The sequence below is a fragment of the Triticum urartu genome, chromosome 1, assembly GCF_003073215.2.
Source record: "Triticum urartu cultivar G1812 chromosome 1, Tu2.1, whole genome shotgun sequence".
Taxonomy (NCBI): Eukaryota; Viridiplantae; Streptophyta; class Magnoliopsida; order Poales; family Poaceae; genus Triticum; species Triticum urartu.
In genome coordinates, this window is record NC_053022.1 from 19585189 (window position 1) to 19606046 (window position 20858).

The 20858-nt window shown below is 40.0% G+C and overlaps 1 protein-coding gene and 1 non-coding gene across 2 annotated transcripts; one reads left to right on the plus strand and one right to left on the minus strand.

The window, feature by feature from the left end:
• Positions 1 to 1555: 1555 nt before the first annotated feature.
• On the plus strand, positions 1556 to 2985 carry LOC125542404 (ervatamin-B-like). Its single transcript, XM_048705475.1, has 2 exons — positions 1556 to 2110; positions 2184 to 2985. Exons 1-2 carry the CDS (start codon positions 1588 to 1590, stop codon positions 2777 to 2779), a joined length of 1119 nt encoding a protein of 372 aa, XP_048561432.1. The 5' UTR covers positions 1556 to 1587; the 3' UTR covers positions 2780 to 2985.
• A 16941-nt stretch (positions 2986 to 19926) lies between these two features.
• TRNAV-CAC lies at positions 19927 to 20000 on the minus strand. The gene has a single exon. It is a non-coding gene; the product is annotated as a tRNA-Val (tRNA).
• Positions 20001 to 20858: the final 858 nt, after the last annotated feature.

The window sequence follows — 20858 nt, forward strand, 5'->3', positions numbered from 1 at the left end:
CAAGAAAGACAACAACAACAATAGTCACCCAAAGGCGGCATGAATGGTAATATATGCATATTTTGACAATCTTATATTATATATAGGAAATTTCCTCATAAAATCTACTGCTAGCTAGCTAAAAACTCGATAAATAAGCTATCAAAAAAAGCTCTAGGTCCATGCCTGTAATATAGCTGGTCACACGATTATATATATGGCACCGCTTGGAACCTCGAAGGGGCACCAATGATGGAGACACGTCAAATGAAAAATCCAGTATATCTTAGCTTAATCAGTGTGATACAGTTTCTTTCAAATGCATGGGTCCGCTTGTTCATGGGCATGTTCCATGAGGGAATAAAATAGAAAGAAAACCATGTTTGCTACTAGTAATTCTCACTCCATCCGGGTTTACTAGTCTCTTCGTATTTATGATCATATTTTGACCATAAATTTAAGTAATAACATATAAGTTGTGTGTAGTAAATATAACATCAATGAAAACCATATTAAAATACGCATTCAACAGTATAATTTTTAGTGACATGCATTAACATTTTGCTAGCCTAATATGTGCTTAAAGTTTGGCCCAAAATACAATAAGGACTAATAAAACCAGACGGAGGTAGTACGATTGAGAATTCTTTGGAGTGCAAGCCATTCAGAGAATCGTCAATCTGGTGTTGAGTTTTGTGCAATATTTCATCAGTTTTTTAACTTTAAAAAATCAAATTGTTACAACCCACGGACATTTTCTAAATTTGTACATATATAGACAATTTTATAAAGTTATGGGTGGCCGTAGATAGACACATATAAAATCACATAGCCATGCCATGGGCAATGGAGAGCAATCATCATATACTAACACCATTGCCTCCTAATTTTTCTTGATTTGTATATGTGTAAACAAATTAATAATGTTATCGGCAGCCGCAGATAGACCCAAATAGAAATTATACAGCTGTGCCATGTTTGCTAATTCTCATACAATTTAGAATTCTTTAGGGTGAAAACCATACAGAGAATCGTCAATCTTTTCTTCTTCTTTTTTGCGAGGGAGAGAATTGTCAATCTGGTGTTAGATTTCTGTGCAAGAATTCATCAGTTTTCTAACTTTGAGAAGAAGAAAGAAGTCAAAATTGCTACGATCTGTTAAAGATTTTTGAGATTTGTATATGTGTGAACAAACTTATAAAGTTATGGGTGGCCGTAGATAGACACGAATAAAAATCACATAGCCATGCCATGGAGAGCAATCATCACATACTAACATCATTGCCTCCTGATTTTCCTCAATGTGTATATGTGTAAACAAATTAATAATGTTATCGGTAGCCGTAGATATACCCGGATAAAAATTATATAGTCATGCCACGTACGAGCATAGCATGTGAGCAAACATCACATAATTAATGACACCAATGCCTAATAGTAGCATGATGTGAGGTGTAGCTCCTCAGTCCACATCATGCATGCCGAGCAAATAATTCGCATCTCGGCGGCCACAGCCTCCTCAGCTTAATATCCCCCACTATATAAACGACCCACGGAACTGAGAACCCTCGCCACCATCACCAAAATCAAGTGTTCTTGCATCAACACATGGGCATGGCTCCCCTCTTCCGCTCGTTGGCTCTCCTCGTCCTCCTAGTCACCCTGTCCAGCACCACATTGCCCTCCTCCCGTGCTACGTCCGGCGATGGAGACGACCATGACCTGCTGATGCTGGGTAGGTTCCACCGGTGGATGTCAGCGCATGGCCGGACGTACCATAGTGCCGCTGAGAAGCTGCGGCGGTTTGAGGTGTACCGTCGCAACGTGGACTTCATCGACGCCTCCAACAGGGACGCCGAGAGGCTCGGCTATGAGCTCGGCGAGAACGAGTTCACCGACCTCACTAACGAGGAGTTCATGGCGCGGTATGTTGGTGGCGCTTATGATGGAGCCGGTGATGGTGGTGGTCTCATCACTACTTTAGCTGGAGATGTTGCCGAGGGGGCGGCATCATCCAAGAACGCCATCGAGGAGGATCGTAATTTGACGATGACTGCCTCTGACCCTCCCCGGCAGTTCGACTGGAGGGAACATGGTGTCGTCACGCCTGCTAAGCAACAAGGAGCATGTGGTAAGCAGTTTATATGGCATGCATACGTGTGGTTACACAACTGAAACCACCTTGTTACACAACATTGCTGTAGGATGCTGCTGGGCATTTGCTGCAGCGGCGACGGTGGAGAGCCTGAACAAGATAAAGGGCGGGGAGCTGGTTGACCTGTCCGTGCAGGAGCTGGTGGACTGCAGCACGGGCGTGTTCAGCTCGCCATGCGGCTACGGGTGGCCCAAGAGCGCACTCGCATGGATCAAATCAAAAGGGGGCCTCCTCACGGAGGCCGAGTACCCCTACATGGCCAAGCGAGGCAGATGTGCGGTGCACGACGCCGCCCGACGCATCGGCAAGATCACCGGCGTCCAGGAGGTGCAGCCGGGGAGCAGTGAGAGCGCGCTGGCGCTGGCCGTGCTCGGGAGGCCGGTGACCGTCCAGATCGACGGGAGCGGCCCCGTCCTGCAGAACTACAAGTCCGGCGTGTACAGGGGGCCGTGCACCACCAGCCAGAACCACGTGGTGACGATCGTCGGCTACGGAGTCACCGGCGCCGGAGAAGAGTACTGGATCGCCAAGAACTCGTGGGGACAGACCTGGGGTCAGAAGGGCTTCTTCTTCGTGCGCAGGGGAGCCGACGGGCCCCGCGGGCTGTGTGGCATCGCCATGTACGGTGCCTACCCCGTCATGTAGTTAGTATATCGGCATATAGTCTGCGCGCTGGGTATACATATGACGCGTAGCGTAATGTGCAAACGAAATAAGCTGCATCCATGCATGTGCACGCACATGCTGGCTATGCGAACAACGATGCCACGGATACCTGGATTGCTGGATCTACGCTAAATTACTTTGGCACCATATCTATATATGATACGATATAGTTCTCTCTCTCTCTCTCTCTCTCTCTCTCTCTCTCTCTCTCTCTCTCTCTCTCTCTATATATATATATATATATATATATATATATATATATATATATATATATATACGTGTGTCTGGTTCTACGTGTGCTATGATGTGTATGTTTTGACAGGGCATGTACAATGGTTGATAAAATAGTTTTATCTTAAGTCTTACATGTAATTTAGAGATGATAAAAAAGCATGTCTACAATGGATCATCTATTAGCCTTATCTTCAATAACTGGTTATTCAGAAAAATGTGGTGAGACATATTGTGCTAAGAGAAGACAAGCCTTTTTCTTATGATTTCTCTCTCCTCCACCTCATCATTTATCCTACGTGGCATTCCTAAGATAGAATCATTGTACATGCCCTAACAATAAGTTATCTACTATATACTGAAACATGAAGCAATTAAACAAGCCGCCAAGTTCGTTCACATATGCTTAAAATATATATTCCATTTCATTCAAAGAAAAATATATACTTCATAGATTTTAAATACAATAATTGAGATTGAATATAAAGGGATACCCACAGCCCAAATTATGTACATAAAGTGTGAATATTCATTTCTCTGAGCTCAGGCTCATCTACACCCGGTGAAGAGAAAATTCACAACAAATACTAAACAAACTAGATGATGCCCCGCGCGTTGCTGCGGAATATGTAGAAGTTTTTTTAGGTGATTCAACTTGCAAACGTATAGATTCATATTGATGGACTTGAGTTTAGAAAAAAGAGAGCAACAACAGCATCATAGTGCAATGGGAAATGGAATAAGATAATATACAGGGCAGAGCAGCCGCCTCGCACCACATTTAAATGTATACCTGCAAAATTTTGTTATCATATTTAGATATCTTGATTGTAAATCAGAATCGTTCCCTACCAGTTGTGTTCTATTTTCGTGTAACAAAGGAAATGGAGGCTAAGCAAATCTAATCAAACTTAGTTATAGCACCTGAAACATAGACCTTCAAATTATGCAAAAGAGATGATTCGACTCCGGAGCTAAGTTGGCAAAAACATAATAAGAGAGCTCAAAATTACTTCTCGAATGCACAGGTATAAAGAGATGGTTTCTTGGGGACATAATTTTATTTGACAGGAAATTGTTGATAAAATAAGACATGATATTATATTAATACTTTGTAAATTATATTAACTAAATCTGAAATGTAATGATAAATCGTACCTGAGTACTCCCTCCAAATATCTAGTGTTTCCAGGTGCTACAGACAACAGCATGCATTTTTTGTAGCTGCAGTTGAGAGGCCCCACTTATATGCAGGAGGTTAGAATACTACCAATTGAAGATAAGATTTCTCATATGCATTCATATGCTCATAGGTAAACTCTGCAAAACTTGCCCAATTGAATCAGCAAACATGATTTGCTATATTCTAGAGGAAGAGTGAAATGATAACTTTTATCAGAGCATTGCATAACCTAACTGAGAATATACCTAAATTGTAGACATAAAACACAGCCAACAAAATCTGCGTGTAGTTTCTGTATAAGTCTAAGGTCTGAAAGGAAGGAGGTTGCTGCTTGAACTGTTAACAGAGGACTATAAGTAGACGTTCAGGGACATGTGTACAGTTAGCAAATTGAAATATTGACTGTCGAATAACTCAAGAAGAAAGCAATGGTTGCCAATCCAAGCAGTCAACTGAACTTACACTACAGGAAATCAGACATTCGACGATGGTATTGTACACTTGGCAATCAGACCTTCAGGGGCACATGTGTTCAGTTTAACTACACACCAAATTCTGCAAAAAATACAACAACAAATGACTCAGTATGATGAGTAAGATGTACATGCATATAATCATGATTTATGAGAGAGAGAGAGAGAGAGAAAGATAAAACTCTGTAAATACAAAACTAAATGTACAGGCCGTGATTTATGAGAGAAAAATTATAGATGAAGAAAAGGAGCAAATTTACCACACCTTCGTGGGTGGGTGGGGGGGGGGGGGGGGGGGTGGGGGGGGGGGGGGGGGGGTTCAACCTCGACCCACGCACATAGATCCAAAAGAACACGGTAATACAATAACCAAACAACAGGAGTACATGGATCATGAGCATCACTTACCAGCATTGCCAAAAAATTAGGCCGGTACTGAATCCATCGATCTTACCAAATTCATACAGATGATTCAACATATTAAGAGCACCTTACTTGCCCTAGGTTTGGGAATTCAGATCAAACATGTAATCTGCGGAAAGTCTACCTACCTCACTTCATATCTGAGAGAACTTACGAATCTACAAAAGAAACAACTAATCAAATATAGTCGTGATGCTGCAGGCATGCATGCATAAGAGGTTCCTTACATGAACCTAAGATTCTCTAGAACTGGCTATGCATGGTGTGGATCTAACGACTTTGACAGGGATTTGTGTAAGTCAGTTCCTGCACTGCAACGGCAAACTCGTAATTGTTCCTGAAAATCCCATGAGGAGAGGAGTAGATCGTCGTTTCTCTTGTGCTATGGGCTGCAATTGAAACTTAGCTTTGGCTAAGTACTGCATGGTGTTAAACATCATCCTAAAATAGGGATCGAGTGAGGCTGCCGAGGGTAGGAGATGAAGTTGGGACCTAGAAGATCGAAGCTAGACCCATTGCCCGGTAGGGAGAGAAGATATTGTAGACTTTTGGACTTCTAGCCAAATCTAGTGCGCTTCAATCGAAGACATGGGCGCAGACGGGCACCCGGTCGCTCGGTTGCCTACAATCCCGCTTCAGGTAACAAAAGTCGGGCTGCCAGACCTAGGGGCATATGTTGGGGTTGGGTCGTCGGACACCGGGTGGGGTAACATAGACTCGCAGCGGCGGCGCACCATTGGTGGTGGCGAGTTGACCTCGCAGCCTCAAACTCCATCCAGTAAGATGGCACGGAGGAGTTGCGGCAGGGGATCTCGATCGGGACTGCAAAGAGTTTTTCCCCTGATGGGCTACTCCTCTTCCTGGCGGAAGCCTAGCGGCGCGAGATTTCCATGGAGAGAGATGGGAAGAGGCGTACTGGAGGGAGATGGGACTCCACTTTTTCCCATCTGCTGGGTCTTTATTGATGGATGATGATGGCTCTTCAACTATCTGGATGTTACAGGACGGAAGAGGAAGCGTGCAAAGGAGAAATTAAATCACAGGAAATAAAAAGGGTATTTGGAATTGATGATGTGGCTAGACTACTGAGGTGGAGTGAGGTGGATGGTTGCATGTTGATTAGTGATGTGGATAGTCTGCATGTTAAGAGAAATATATTAGTGGGGATGAACTATTTAGGTATTATAGATTCAAAAAATTCCAATTTTTTTGCATGGAACATAATTTGGTGCGTGAGGATCGCTCCAAATTTCAGATCCTTTGGATGTATGGGTAGCTCTCAGCAACAACAACAACAACAATAACAACAACAACAACAACAACAACAACAACAACAACAACAACAACAACAACAACAACAACAACAACAACAACAACAACAACAAAGCTTTAGTCCCAAACAAGTCGGGATAGGCTAGAGGTGAAACCCATAAGTTCTCGCGACCGAGTAGCTCTCAACAAAAAAAATGGATCGGAACAATACATGAACAGTAAACTTTTTCATAGACCCCAAATTTGTCTATTTTTGTCGAGAACTACTCAAATGTCCAAATGATCTGAAATTTGAAACGCATCTCACACACCAAATTATCTTCCATGCAAAAAACAATTGGTATTTTTTGAATTTTTCTAATATTATTTTTAAATTTTCCGTTCATCATGGGTGCAACTGAGCCTGGGCGTCAAATCGCCTCGTCCCATAAAGTGCATTAAATTTCACCTACTTGGAAAAGAATTTGAGATTTTTTTACACATTATTTCTCTCCCCATCCTCGACCCTCACGTCCTTATATAAAGGGTTAAGACTTAGGATTTTCTACACATCATTTTTCCCCACCGGCATACCAATGCAGAGCCGCCTTGATTGTCTCCCGATCCTTTCCGATGATAGTGTTGCCGAGGCACAAAACAATAAACCGGAACAATATATTTGCATGAATAGTAATCCGTGTGAAAAATAAGTTCTTGGTCGATTACTGTCCATTTTTACACTACGATATTAGTGAACAGTACATCAACAATCACCGGAACAAAAACTGGAACAGTATCCGAATAAACCCAGAACTGCTAACCAAAACAATAACCAAATAAACCAAAACAAAAAATTCGAATAACCTGGAACAGTAAAAACCAGTGAAATGAAAGAACGCCTGAATAAAATCGAAAACATTAACCTACCCATATCATAAAACCGAAACAGTACCTGAATTGTAACCCAGAACCATACACTCGAATAAACTGGAACAACAAAAAGGGTAAATCCGCAAACCCAGAATAATACACCTGAATAAAGCGGAACAATAAAATTAGTACATCAGCACTATGCATTCACGTGAACAGTAATCCAAAAGAAATACCCAAATAAATCCCTAAAAAATATTGAGGCTCCTTCTCCCTTGGTGCATTCACCTACGCGAGGAGAATAGCCGATGTTGTTGCAGTCGTATACCTTGCCTTCTCCTTCCCCGTGGACAACCAGACAGAGGCTTCAACCATAATCCCTAAAAAAACAAATCGACTTGATCGATTCTGGCTGTAGCACTAGCACAACTCCATGCACACGAAAAGCTATTTGATAGCCCCAGGCCGGTCGACGAGCCAGTTGATTTCTCTTTCTTGCTTCACTGTTTGGTTTTGTTTTACAAGGGTGAGCAAATGCGTGTTTACCAGCGTCGATTTTGTTTATATTGTATGTGTCTCTCCGTTGGGTTTGGTCGACACCAAATAAGGAAAAAAACCCACCATTTACACATTGTTTGCTTGCCTGCATTAGTGGAGCAGTTTTGGTATGATGTTTGGTGTGGTTGGCGTGATGCAACTACACGATGTTTGGTTGCGTACATGCAGCGAGGTCGGCTTTACCTACGTGGTGAGCTTACCAGCTACACTTTACACGATCATCGATCACACCAATAAAACAGCACTATAATCACGACGAACTGCATGATCATGATGAAGTTCTTGATCCCAAACTGTAGATCCGACTTACCAATTTCAACACTGCCCACTCTTAAACCTTCTATAGCAGCTTGAACACATGCCTGCTTGATCACGACCTTGGAGTAAGCATGTCGCCTACCTACTCTTAAACCCTCTGGAACAACTGTTTTTGTAACCCGTTACTTCTTCATTGCATGCTTTCCATGAACTATAAATCCCTGAAACCCTTCCTCGGAACATCACATAATACTTGTCCTAACATGGCAGGAGAGCAACAATTCAAGCAACAAACAATTGAGCATACTAGACATGTAATAATAGAAGAAAGCATGCATGATCATACGACATAGCAAGTTCATCTTACCACTATATCTAAATCAGGAGGCATCTGATCCTCGATGGGAGGTTGGGCGTCCTCGACATAGGACGACAGAAATTGGCTCTCGGATAGGACAATGGCCTGACTGAACTCTTGGGTGCTCATGTCCCACAATCGTAGCACATACATGGACAGTAAGCATAGCACACACTATCAAACCATCTAATTCAACACAACACGATATGAGTACCACGCATCAACTAGCATCCTACCAATCCACCATGGAGTTCAACACACGACCATACACCAACAAGCATGCTACCAATCAGTCACAACTAGCTATCAATCTTTGCCAACATGGATACATCCCCCAGCATGCTACAAATTCATCACCACTAGCTACCAAAACATCACATTACCACATATCAGAAGGTACAATGCTACAATATGGTCACAGATATGACACATGCATGTTCCCAGATCTAGCTAGAATGAGTACAAAGAAGGAGGTGATCGAATAGCTCGAAGGAGGCGCAGGCAGGTCAGAGAAGAGGAGGACATGAGTCTCCCACGCAGTGTACAGTCATCCAGAGAAGATGCGCCGCTTACCTACTCGTTAGTGTCGATCCGCGTGGGAGGAAAAGCTCAAAGGCGGGGTGATGGTGGGAGTTTGGGCAGCGAGGTGAAGCTGGCTATATAGAGCGACAGAATCGGCGGAAGGTGACCACAATTCCTTCCAACACTATTTTGGAGATGCGCGTGGGCTCGTGTCATTTCTGTGGTCGCATGAGCTCGACGATCCGTTCCCCTCCCCTGCATCGCCAAGTCTGGCTTGCTGGAAGCTGTTGATTTTGTTGTTCCTAGCGGACTTTGCTGGGGAAGCTTTAAAGTCCATGTGATTCAGTTCAAACAGTGAATGCAGGCAACCAAACAATCCAATTTCTTTCCGCCCGGGCCTAGTTGCGCTCAATGCGGGCAACCAAACATGTCTCTAATAAGCTATGTAGCTGCATGCCCGCATTGACACATGCAACTAGTCAGCTACGTAAAGTTCTCTGTCTCGCTTCCGCGGGGTCACCACTTGTGGCTTTTCTCCCCTCATGACCCACTTTGTATCCCTTTGATTATTGTTCTAAATTAATAAAGTATAGGAGCCCTCAAAATAAAAAAAATCTACGTAGTTGTACAGAGCAAACCAAGCCGGTTGGACACATTTTTTTAATATTATTATTAGCATCTAATAAGAATTTGGTCACAAAGCACATGAGGTGCAAAATGGTCTTTTCAGACGTCATTTAACACAGTTAAGGCTTAAAATTGACTGAAGTCTTTTTTTAGAACATGGTACAATCGAAGCCGCTCACATACACGGGCATACATGCATCCCTATGAATTCACGCACGCACATCTTAATTAATTCTGGTGGGCTGGGGATATCATTGTCCTCCTAATTAACCATCCAATCGCAGGTTGGTTCGCATAGACAGAAGTCTCATAAAGAACATAAAATTTATACTAAGTGTTACGTAGGAAAAAAACATTTTTGGATGTCAAATAGGGAACAAAAATATAAGACGGTGTAAAATAAGGAATTCTCTCAATTACAATCTAGGGGCAAGATTTACTCAATACATAAACGCTCTTTGTGTAGTCAAACAGCAGTGCTACATTTAGTACGGTTATATCTTGACAAAGTATCTGCAAGCTAGTGTTAGCATTATATAAATGTGTAATTCCCTATTAACAATTCCTAGATTCAAAACAATATACTCCAGGCAGGTTATAAGCATGTTTTTAATTTTTAGAACGGCCGGCCGGCAAAATTGATTTGCTACATACGTTTCATCCATGTATGCTTAACATTCATAACTGTTGATTATATGATGGATCTTAGCTATACGGACAATATTCTACATAGCCAGTGCGCTAGAATTACTGATGTTATTTTAACACAATAATAATAAAAACGCTCACATGAACACACATACACTCACCCCGTGAACATAGAAGAAAGAGCATATGGAGCTAAGTTGTGAGCCTCTTCATTCGATTTCCTTCGTTCAAGATGCATCTTCTGGCTTCGATCTCTTCAGTAACTAACACATAGATGCCACCCGCTCCTTTGTCGTTTACAACTAGTTGGCAATTGGAGGCAATGCTTCACGTCAGACTACAGCTTACAGTAGCAGGTTTTATTTCAGGAATATGGGCATAGGTTATGGTTTTTTAGACCAGCGGAGATAGAGAAATGTGTATAGGCTTCGCAGCTACAAGGCCGGAGCAGGCAGATCAGCCCGGAGTTGCCAAACATGCCATATATATAAGGGCGGTCGACGCAAATGCTATGTACTCCCTCCGTTTCAAATTACTCGTCACAGAAATAGATGTATCTGGAACTAAAATATATCTAGACATATCCATACCTGCGACAAGTAATTCGGAACAAAGGGAGTATTACTCTTTCCTTTTTTTTGAGGGAAATGTATTTACTCCTTTCTGAAGGGCGGTCGCTCAGTAGAGTCTATAAATGGGCCGTCTAGCAGTTTGCCTCGGTCGGTTTTAGGAACCATTTGGAACTTTCGGTACGGTTTTGGGAAGGTTTCAAAAGTTCTTTTTTTCATCAGTTTTTCTCGATATCGTTTTTGGTTTTTCTTTTCCTTATCCTATCCTTCTTTTTCTTTTCAAATTCAGAAACATTTAAAAAATTCTTAACCTTTTTTTCAAAATACAGATTTTTTTTGAATTCGCATAGATTTTCCAAACGGTGAACATTTTTTGCAATTTTTTAATATTTTAGAAATTTGTGAACGTTTTCATTTTTGTGAGCAACTTTATATTTGAAGAGCTCTGTTTTTCAAATTCTTGAATTTTAAAAAATTAAAATGAAGAACAAACAACACAAAAAGACGAACATATGCTCGCTAACTGGGACACTCATGCTTTGGCCCAGGCCTATCTAGCAGCAAGGGACGCAAGTGATATTGCTCGCTTTGAGCGATACATAGCCGCGCCCCGCGATCGATCAGGTAGGGAAATAGAGCATAAATCTTGTGTATTGTCCGCTGCAAGCTATAAGCGTCCAATCCCCTATTCAATTTGGTTGCGAACAGTTTTGGGAAGGTTTTGGAAGCTTCCCTGCCGTTTTTGGAAATTTATGAGTCGTTTTAATTTCCTTTTTCACTCTCTCGGATTCATATCACTAAAACATGCCTAGATACATTCCAATCTAGAAAAACGTAAGACGATACCCTCCGCCACGAATTACTTGGCGACAAATAATTTGAGACGGGGAGAGTAATATGGATCTTTACTGGATTTCACGGTGTTTTTATTCTGTTTTTTTATATTTTCGTGTTCTCCTGTTCTTCTCTTTTTATTTCCTCAACATTTCACGAAATTCAATAATGTTCAAAACCTTTAAAAATTGTTCGAATTTCCAAAAGTTGTTTTGCATTTTAGAAAATTATTTCTGTTTTAACAAACTAGTAAGCTTGCACGTGCAAATGCACATCTCGACTAATATTACAAACATATGGGAGAGTTATACAAAAAAAATTGATTGAACTAATAATACAAGTATAATAGTGATGATTTTACAATAAACAATTGGGCTATTACATTTTTTGTTCAAAACCAAAAATGGTCTGAAAATGATTTTTTTTGTATGCTTATTTATTTTCGGCAAAAATGTCTGAAATTTCCTGGAGTGACTGGTATATTAGTGCTGATTTAGAAAATCATTTATTTTGACACTTCCATTTGGGGGGGGGGGGGGGTAAAAATTTGACTAAAAAGGGGGGCTGAAATAATTTTAGTGAAAAGGACATTCATAATAAACCCAATGAATCGAGATATCTTGTCAAGCTCATTTCCCCGTAAGCTTGTCGAAGTAATTCTAAGTTTGAAAAAAAAAAGAACTTACATCACATAGGACGAGTAAGAAACATGCTAATCTTTTCCTTGAAAAAAGAAACATTTTAATCTTCACCAACAATAAAAATAGTACTGGTCAAATATTTGAACCCCCCCCCCCAAAGATCAACAATCAATTGCGTATCATGGTGTGACTGAACTGATCCGGCAAAGGTATAAAAATATATGAAGGCTTTAGAAGATGTTGTGTGCCTGATTGTTTGTTATACTTCAACGATGGATATACTCAATCTGAACTCATAAAAAAAGCTTGAAAGCACAAGAATAACAATTCAGGTAGCCCTTAAAACACTATGTATTCATCATACATTTGTCATTCTTATGGTAATGAATTTCTCTTAAACAAAAAAACAACCAAGAGAAAAAATATCATATGTTAATTCATGGAAGTACCTCGAAAATGCCTAATGATGAGCCACTTCCAATTTTCCAAATGGTGTTAAGTACTACTAATTTCTAAATTCCTCACAACTCAATGTGTAATTTGGTGGCTGAATTAACGTTTTCTGTAAAAATAAGGATTGAGGTATCATGTAAACGTAAGAATCATGAACTCTTAGTCATTCCAAATGGTAATTGGATGTAACTTCAAGTTTGCGTCCCAATCCACCTAGGTGAGTGCCATGTTGTGACGACCTCTCAGGAAAATCAATATTGTCCAAACGGCCGAGAATGTCGGCATGTACAGTGATTAACCTGCTTAGTACTATCTCTCTTCAGCTTTTAGAAAATAAATCTAGCAATAACTAAAAGTGCTCCCCTTGCTGCATGCATTCTACAGGTAGACACATTTTTTTCACTCCACTGCTAGGACATCTGGCACTTGGATCCAAGAACGAGAAAATCCCGTGAGATTTTAAGCACAGAGCCTTCAAAATCTGACTATCTGTAGAGGCAATAATAATCATCAATGCATCTGTAGAGGCAATAATAATCATCAATGCCTGCTATTGTTTTCATAAGTATAGACTAATGTTTAGTTGCATTAAGGTGAAACTTCAAGCTTTTTTGTTATACCAGTGCCTTTGGAACTAAACACATTTGTCCTAAACACCTTAAATCTGTTTTCTGTAATTATCAGTGGTACATAGGCTTATTATAGTCGTATTCATACATTTCATTACTTATTTGCTTCTATAAAAGAATGTTTGGACCCCACTAATATCATCAGCAGTTCAGCACTATAATCATGTGCTGCATAGTGTACATAATCTCTAGGGTATGTGGTGTAAGTAAAATGCAAACAGTGGGCCAGGATACATGGATGGGTCAAAAATTCCTTTCTTCGTGCGGCGAAATAACCCATATAAATGGGGAACGATCCATAGACGTTGTTGGAACTTCATCTGGATTATTCTTCCTCATCTGGTTGTGAAAGCACAAGTGTTAAAGAACTTGCAACAGATGAAAAGAGATGAATAAGCATATGCAATGATCAAACATTGGAACAATATGTACATTGAGACTTCAGAATTCGGAGTAAGAAGCATTTCTCAGATGAAGGAGTGTCAGCATCAATAGATAAAAATTTAATTTCCATGTATCTGGCTCACAACATGCAATTTATATTCCGATACAATACTGATAATTAAAAAGGATTATAGATATATCAGAATTGAAAAATGAGGTCATCTAAAAATATTATATCTTTCACTTGCTGAAGGCAATCTCTATATGTATTAGTAGAAAATGACCATGGAAATACTCGAGAGTATGAACTTTGTATCACCCAAAAGGCCAAAACGAAGTTGCATCCTTTCTCTCTATGATCAAGGAAAAAAAGTTGCTTCCGTTCTGAATAGAAAATAAGCACAAAATTCTTCTAATTCCATGCGCCATGGCACCACCATTTTGTCTACAGAAAATGGTTCCAATTCCAGCCATCCACCATTGAAAAAACATGGTTGTACGAGAGTTGTAACAAGGGCAATACAATCAGAGCAGAGCAGAACAGAAAACAGCGTGATTGCTAAAAGTGACTTGTTAATATCAGCGAGCCACAAATTGAGATTGTTAAAACTTCAAAGTGACTGGATAATGTCAGTGAGTCAGACACGAAGCAGGGCCGCCGTCAGCAAGTCTCAAGTAAAACAAGTAAAGTCTCAAGTCTTGCCTGGATTCAGTGAAACAAGTATTGTTTTTGCATATAAAAAAAGAAAATGTGAAAATGTGAATAAAAGGATCTTAGATCAGTGGTGAACCTACGTGTTACCTTAGATCAGTGGAGAACCATAGATCTTGGTTTGGCTGCAAACATCAACAGATAGCGGTGCCAAGAATAGCCATATTTGAAACTAATCTTATCCTGAAGATCCCCCACACTACCCCAAATATACAACATGTTAGCCGGATCGCCTCTTGCTCCTCCGGCAGGAATTACCTTCCCATCCCTTCAACACAAATAACCGCCTCCTTGAGAGGCGATTCCTCGAACACTTAAAGGCATGAAAACAAACTGGTCCAGAGGACTGCTTACTTATATGTCAATGGCACCTAAACCCAGCGCAACCGACAGGGCATGATCGCCTTCCACACCTAATCAGCTCAAAACACCCAACACCAGCGAATATTTTGTACAAACTCGTTGTATAATCAGTACCACTGATAGTTCATCCTTAGATCCTAAACCTTCTGAAAAAACTCAAATTCCAAAGAAGAATGTTGAATCTGGGTAAATATTTATGGTGGAATTCCTATTAAATGTACCACTGATAGTTCATCCTTAGATCCTAAACCTTCTGAAAAAACTCAAATTCCAAAGAAGAATGTTGTATCTGGGTAAATATTTATGGTGGAATTCCTATTAAATGTTGCTCTGCTCCAGTTGAGCTAATGGTAGCTACACCAGAACATCATGAACTAAAATGACCTCTCTGAGGTATAAACTATACGGTGCCATGGAAAGAAATGAATTCAGCAGCTAGCTAGAAAGAAAGTGAGCAAAACTCCATACATGCACTAACAAGACTTTATGTGAGGGATAATATTACTTACCTGTGTATGTGAGATTCAGGAATGTAACACCGATGCTTGTGATCCCTGCCAGCTCACCTAAAATTGAAGTAGCCTGCTCAAAAGAAAAGTGGGAAAGTCAAAATACATATAATCAAGACCATAGTTGTCCTGTCGAAGTGAGACTTTCCAAAAATCCCAGCCAATTCATGAAGCCAGGACAAGATATTTACATATGCACTGATTTTGCAATCACAAGCATGAACTTCTCTTGTGTGCAAGCATCATATCTCAAGCAATACCATCAATTTCGGAAATTATTGAACTATTTTGCCCTCTTTGGAGTCTGGACACAACCACATGTTTCTCCCTCGTGCTTCATCAGTCCATCCAATTGAAGGTTCATGCTTTGTAAACTCATATTCATTTGTTTGCTACAGAGTATGTGCGATTCATTTGCTTGTTGGTCCCGTGAGCTAGCTTCCTACACCCAGCCAACCTCTGAAAGTTAAGGTAAAGAAAAACCTGATCAAAGTTCGTCGGCTTGGTGGCGAGGGCCTGACCGGCTGCGGCAGCGGAGTGGGGGGTGAAGGGCAATGGCAACAGCTTAAAGTATGTGTTGCCCGATGCACACAAAACAGTCCAAAAATACTTTTGTAGACGTTGTACTCATGCTGTCTTGTACAAAAGCAGTAACACGTAAGAACATTTAGGCTTGCATAAAAAACAGTTCAGAATTTAGGCTTCAAAGATTACAAGGAACTGAGGAAGGCATACCATTGAGCTGCATTGCAAGTCTTCAGTGTTCAGATCTTATACATGCTATGCTTCTGCTATCCAATCCCTAGCTGATCATGGCTTCACAAAACCTAAAATTGGATATCACATTTCTTTCAACAATGGATGAAACTACATTCATCTGAATGTATATACATCTCAAATTTCATAGAACAGTTCCACTCTCAATGGGAGAAGCAATCTCAGAAGGGGCTGCGGGGTGGTCAGTTGAGATGCACAGCATGTTGGTTGTTGGGAGGGGATGAAGAGGCCTTCCGGGGCGGGGGTGGGGGACCTTCAGGTGGACGCGGAGCAGCTGGCGGATGCAGGGCATCGCGGAAGCGGCGAGATGGGAGGACGCCGTGACACGGACGGTGCGCCAGATGTGGGTCGCGACGAGATGCAGGGCATGGTGAGCCGTCGCGGCGTGGCGGTGCCTGCAGGGGGGCTCATCAACGACGGCGAGATGCAGGGCACGACGGGGTGTCGTGGGATGGCAATGGCTGCAGGTGGAAGCGGTCGGTTGCGGAGAAAAACAAGGAAAATCTTTGCCTCCCGGTCCGCCGGCGCGTCAAGTCGTTGAGGGGAAAGAGAGAAGAGGCGGCGTGTGAGGCGTGGGGCGGTGACGGCTGGCAAACGGCCTAGGCGGCGTGTTCGGGAGAGGATAGCGGGAGGCAGTTTTCCTTTTTCTTGTGTAAAGAAAAGAGGCAGGAGAGGTTAGCGACTAATGGCATGGTGGGTAATTAAAGCATAAAATGTGTTTAGTATCATGGAGTGATGTAGACCATCAGATCACAGGATTTGATGGATGAGATTAATTGGTTCTCCGCTCTTTCGTGCTTTTATAGGGGTAGTAGATAGTTCATGTTTTTCAAAACAACTTCTCATGTTTCCCATAAAAATCATAAGTAAAACAAATCACAATTTAGAAAATGTTCACAAACTTCAAGAAATGTTCACATTTTCCAAATTGTTTGCATACTTCAGGAAATGTTCATAATTTTTAAAATTGTTAACAATTTCAAAAAAATCAAAACTTCAAAGAATGGTTTATGATTTTTGATATTTTGTGATTTAAATTTTATTTTTCGTATTTTCAAAAAAAGTTCGGAAAATTTGGAAATTATTCGCCTTTTCCCCAGTTTTTTGTAATTCATGAAATGTATTAGTTCGCAAAACTTTTTAACATTTGTGATTTTTTTTAATCCAGAAACATTTTGATTCATGAAAATTTATTTAATTTCATACACACCATTTCCGATTTCATGAGTTTTTTCGAACGCATGAACATTTTCTTTGAATTATTGAACTTTTTATTACATTCATGATTTTTATTTAATTTGATGAAGTATTTTTAATTCACACTTTTTGATATTTTTAATATTTTTTGGAATTTGCAATTTGTTCTTAAAAATGGTTTCGAAAGGAAAAAATACTACATATATAAAGCACCTGTGCCTTAGGGAGGTTTTTTTTGCTTCTATCGGTATCACGTGAGGGTGGTGGGCACTTGTACGTGAATAAGCACATGTAAGTGAAGAAAACAAAACCGTAAGATCCTGCGCGTTGTTCTTGACACATTATAGGGATTTTTGTGGGCTATCGCTCGGTCGCCGCTCGCTACAGCCGAGGCATGTCAGCGCGCGGGGCGGTGAACAGGAACCAAATGGACTAGGTCGTTCGTTAGTTTTTCTGCATTTTGTTTTTTGCCGTTCACTGATCGTGGGAAGGTGCCCTTCCCATAGAGAAAAAACTTTTGAAAATGCAAAAAAAAATAAAGAAAATGGAACCACTCTCACGATTGGAACTACTCTATTCCGAGCAACGGTCGGTCCGTTTGGAAACCTCGATCTCCCTTCACAAATTGTTAGCTTGGTTTTCTCAGCCTTGGCTTCTTTGTGGGAACCACGGATGCAAACCACCAATCTGTCCTAGACACCCCTAGTAGGCCCCCTCAAGGGGGACTGACACTTCTGCAGGGATGGGAGGGAAGTCAGTGGATTAGATAAGGAATATTGTTTATTTCCTCCCATACCCAGCAGGTGAGGTAGAGATGGAGGGCGTCCCTGTTGTTACTTGTCGGGTTCTTTTCGTTTTCTAATTTTTGCTATTTATTTCTATTCTATTTCTGAATACATGAACAATATTTAAAGTTGGATTTTTAAAATTCATGGACTTTCTTTTAAATCCTCGAATAATATGTAAATTCGCAATCAAATTATAAAATTCGGGAACATTTTATTAAACTCATGAATATTTTTTGAATTTATATATTTTGTAAATACATGAATAATTTTATTAATCAGGTAGCATTTTTCTAACTCTGTTACATATTTTAAAATTCGTTATCATTATTTGAAATCCAGGAATGCTTTTGGAAAATTCACAAATAAATATTTATCCCTGAAAATTCTTTAAATCACGAAAAAAAATTCAATTCAAATATATATTCCAAACCGTGAACAATTTATAAAATCAAGAGAAAAATTAAATTCCTGAACATTTTTTAAAACATTGGAACGTTTTCTCAAAGTCATAACCAAAATTTAAAATTCAGAAACATTTTTCAAGATCATGAATATTTTCTGAATTCGGAACAGTTTTTAAAATCTGTGAACATTTGTTGAAATCCAGGAACTATTTATAAATTCAGTATAGTTTTCAAATTTTTGGCTGTTGTTATTGTCTGTTGGTGGATATTATTTTTCCCCAACCATTTCTATTTTATTTTTTATTTCGAATTTTTATTTTTGTTTTGGGGTTTTATATATTTTTGGTTTATGTTCTCTTCCCCTTTTACCATTTTTTGGGGGTTTTCCTTTTTATTTCTATGCAATAAATAAAAATATTTGATATTTTTTTAATACATACCGAACATGGTTCTATGCATTGAACATGTTTAATATATAGTGAACAGCTTTTTAATATATGGTGTATGGAAAATATACAATAAACTGGGGAACAGGTCTACCTATTCATCTAAAATTTCTTTTAGAAAACTATAGAGCAAAAGGTATGGAAATATATATTAATAATACTAAAATGGATAACCTATAGTAGGAAACTAAAGGCGGAAAGTTCTAGGGTGGAATGACCTCAATTGTTTTGAAAAAAAAAACTAAAACCTCATCTCAAAGTTTCAAGGAATTCTAGAAACAAACTACATGTTCATATGGATGTATACTACAAATGTATAAAGTTTCATGATGAAATAAGTTAACATGTGAGCTACACAAACATGACAATTTCCTGGATTTTTAACAGTGAAAGCGAGTGTACTGTTCTCCGTTTTCAAAATCACAAATTTGCCATCTATTGCGTAGTCCGCTAGCTAACCTATATCATCGGCAATCTGTACGCACATATGGTATACATCCATTTGAGCAAGTGGAATCTTTTACAGAATTTTGTGAAACTTTAGAATGTGACTTTGGGAAAAAAAATCAGACAATAGTGACTAACTAGTTCTTTTTTAGACAATAGTGACTAGGTAACTGGTCTGCTAGACTGCTAGTGGAACACCGTGCGAAAAGGTGGCCGCTCCGCTTAAATAACCTACTATTACTAGTTGCAAGCGCACAGTGGAGACGTGCCGACATAGCAAACCCCAGTGGTGAAAGCTACAGGTACGTACGTAAGCACCTTGCACTGCATGCCAGCTGAAACTACTAAACACTGTCAAAACAAAGTCAAAATACATGAAAAAACTCCACGCAAAAGAAAAATACATGAAGAAACATAATAAGGTTTTTATCGCGCCACCAAAGGCCCCGTAGTTTCTCCCTTACCAGAGATAAAAACTAATAATACTTTACCCCGCAAAAAAAAACTAATAATGCTTTATCCCGCAAAAAAAAAACTAATAATGCTTTCCAAAAAACGTAAAAAAGAAAGATGTCTAAGCCCAGGTTCGAACTGGGGACCTTTAGTGTGTGAGACTAACGTGATAACCAACTACACCACCCAGACAAGTTGTTATCTTAAAGCCAATTAATTATTTAGTTAAACTTGCTTAAGTGGCTGTTACGAATAATTTCCTTGATAAGCTTTTAGGTGTTATAAAGGCTTAAACCTCAATATATTCTGTGGATTATTAACACACTCTCTCTTGTTTTTATTTTATCTGCGTACTATAGATAATACCTTGCGCATTGTTGTGGGAGTTTCTTGACTATGTGAACATGAATACTTGAATTAATAATATTTTAAATAGATGCAATTAAAAATATTTATTGAATATAAGTACGTGGAAGCCTGGTGGGTGAAGGGGCTCCTATATCACAACCCCAAGCTGTATGGCGTGAAGGGGCTCGGAGCTTGCAGGGCGGTGAGGTGGTGGTGTGGAGGAGGCTAGGAGTTCATGCAACGCGAATGTAGTACGGAAATTCTAAGGGGCATGCACCTGCCCACCCGTGCCAACCGTCCGTTTGCCCTGAAAGATGCTGGATTTCACATAAGCGTAGACCAAGTTTGAAGTTTTAGTTTCCGAAACTTATGATTCGGTCGTTTGCTCTTATCAAGTTTCGACAGCTGAAACTTAACGAAGTTTAAAAAACTCGTTAAAACATATTTAAAATAAATCTTATTTGAAAGCTCTTATAAAAAAACATAAACACTCAGTGAGAGAAGTTTATGGTCACGACAAGGACATGAGGCACCTCGGACGGCGTTTAGCCGGGAGAAAGGCCACGATGAGCTAAGGGCATCTCCAACAAGTTGTATGTTAGTCTTGTTGGTAGAATGTCCATGTCATCAACCAACAAGCTATCATACAACTACTTCAATGAATTATATGTAAGCTATCCAATAGATGATAAGAAAATAATT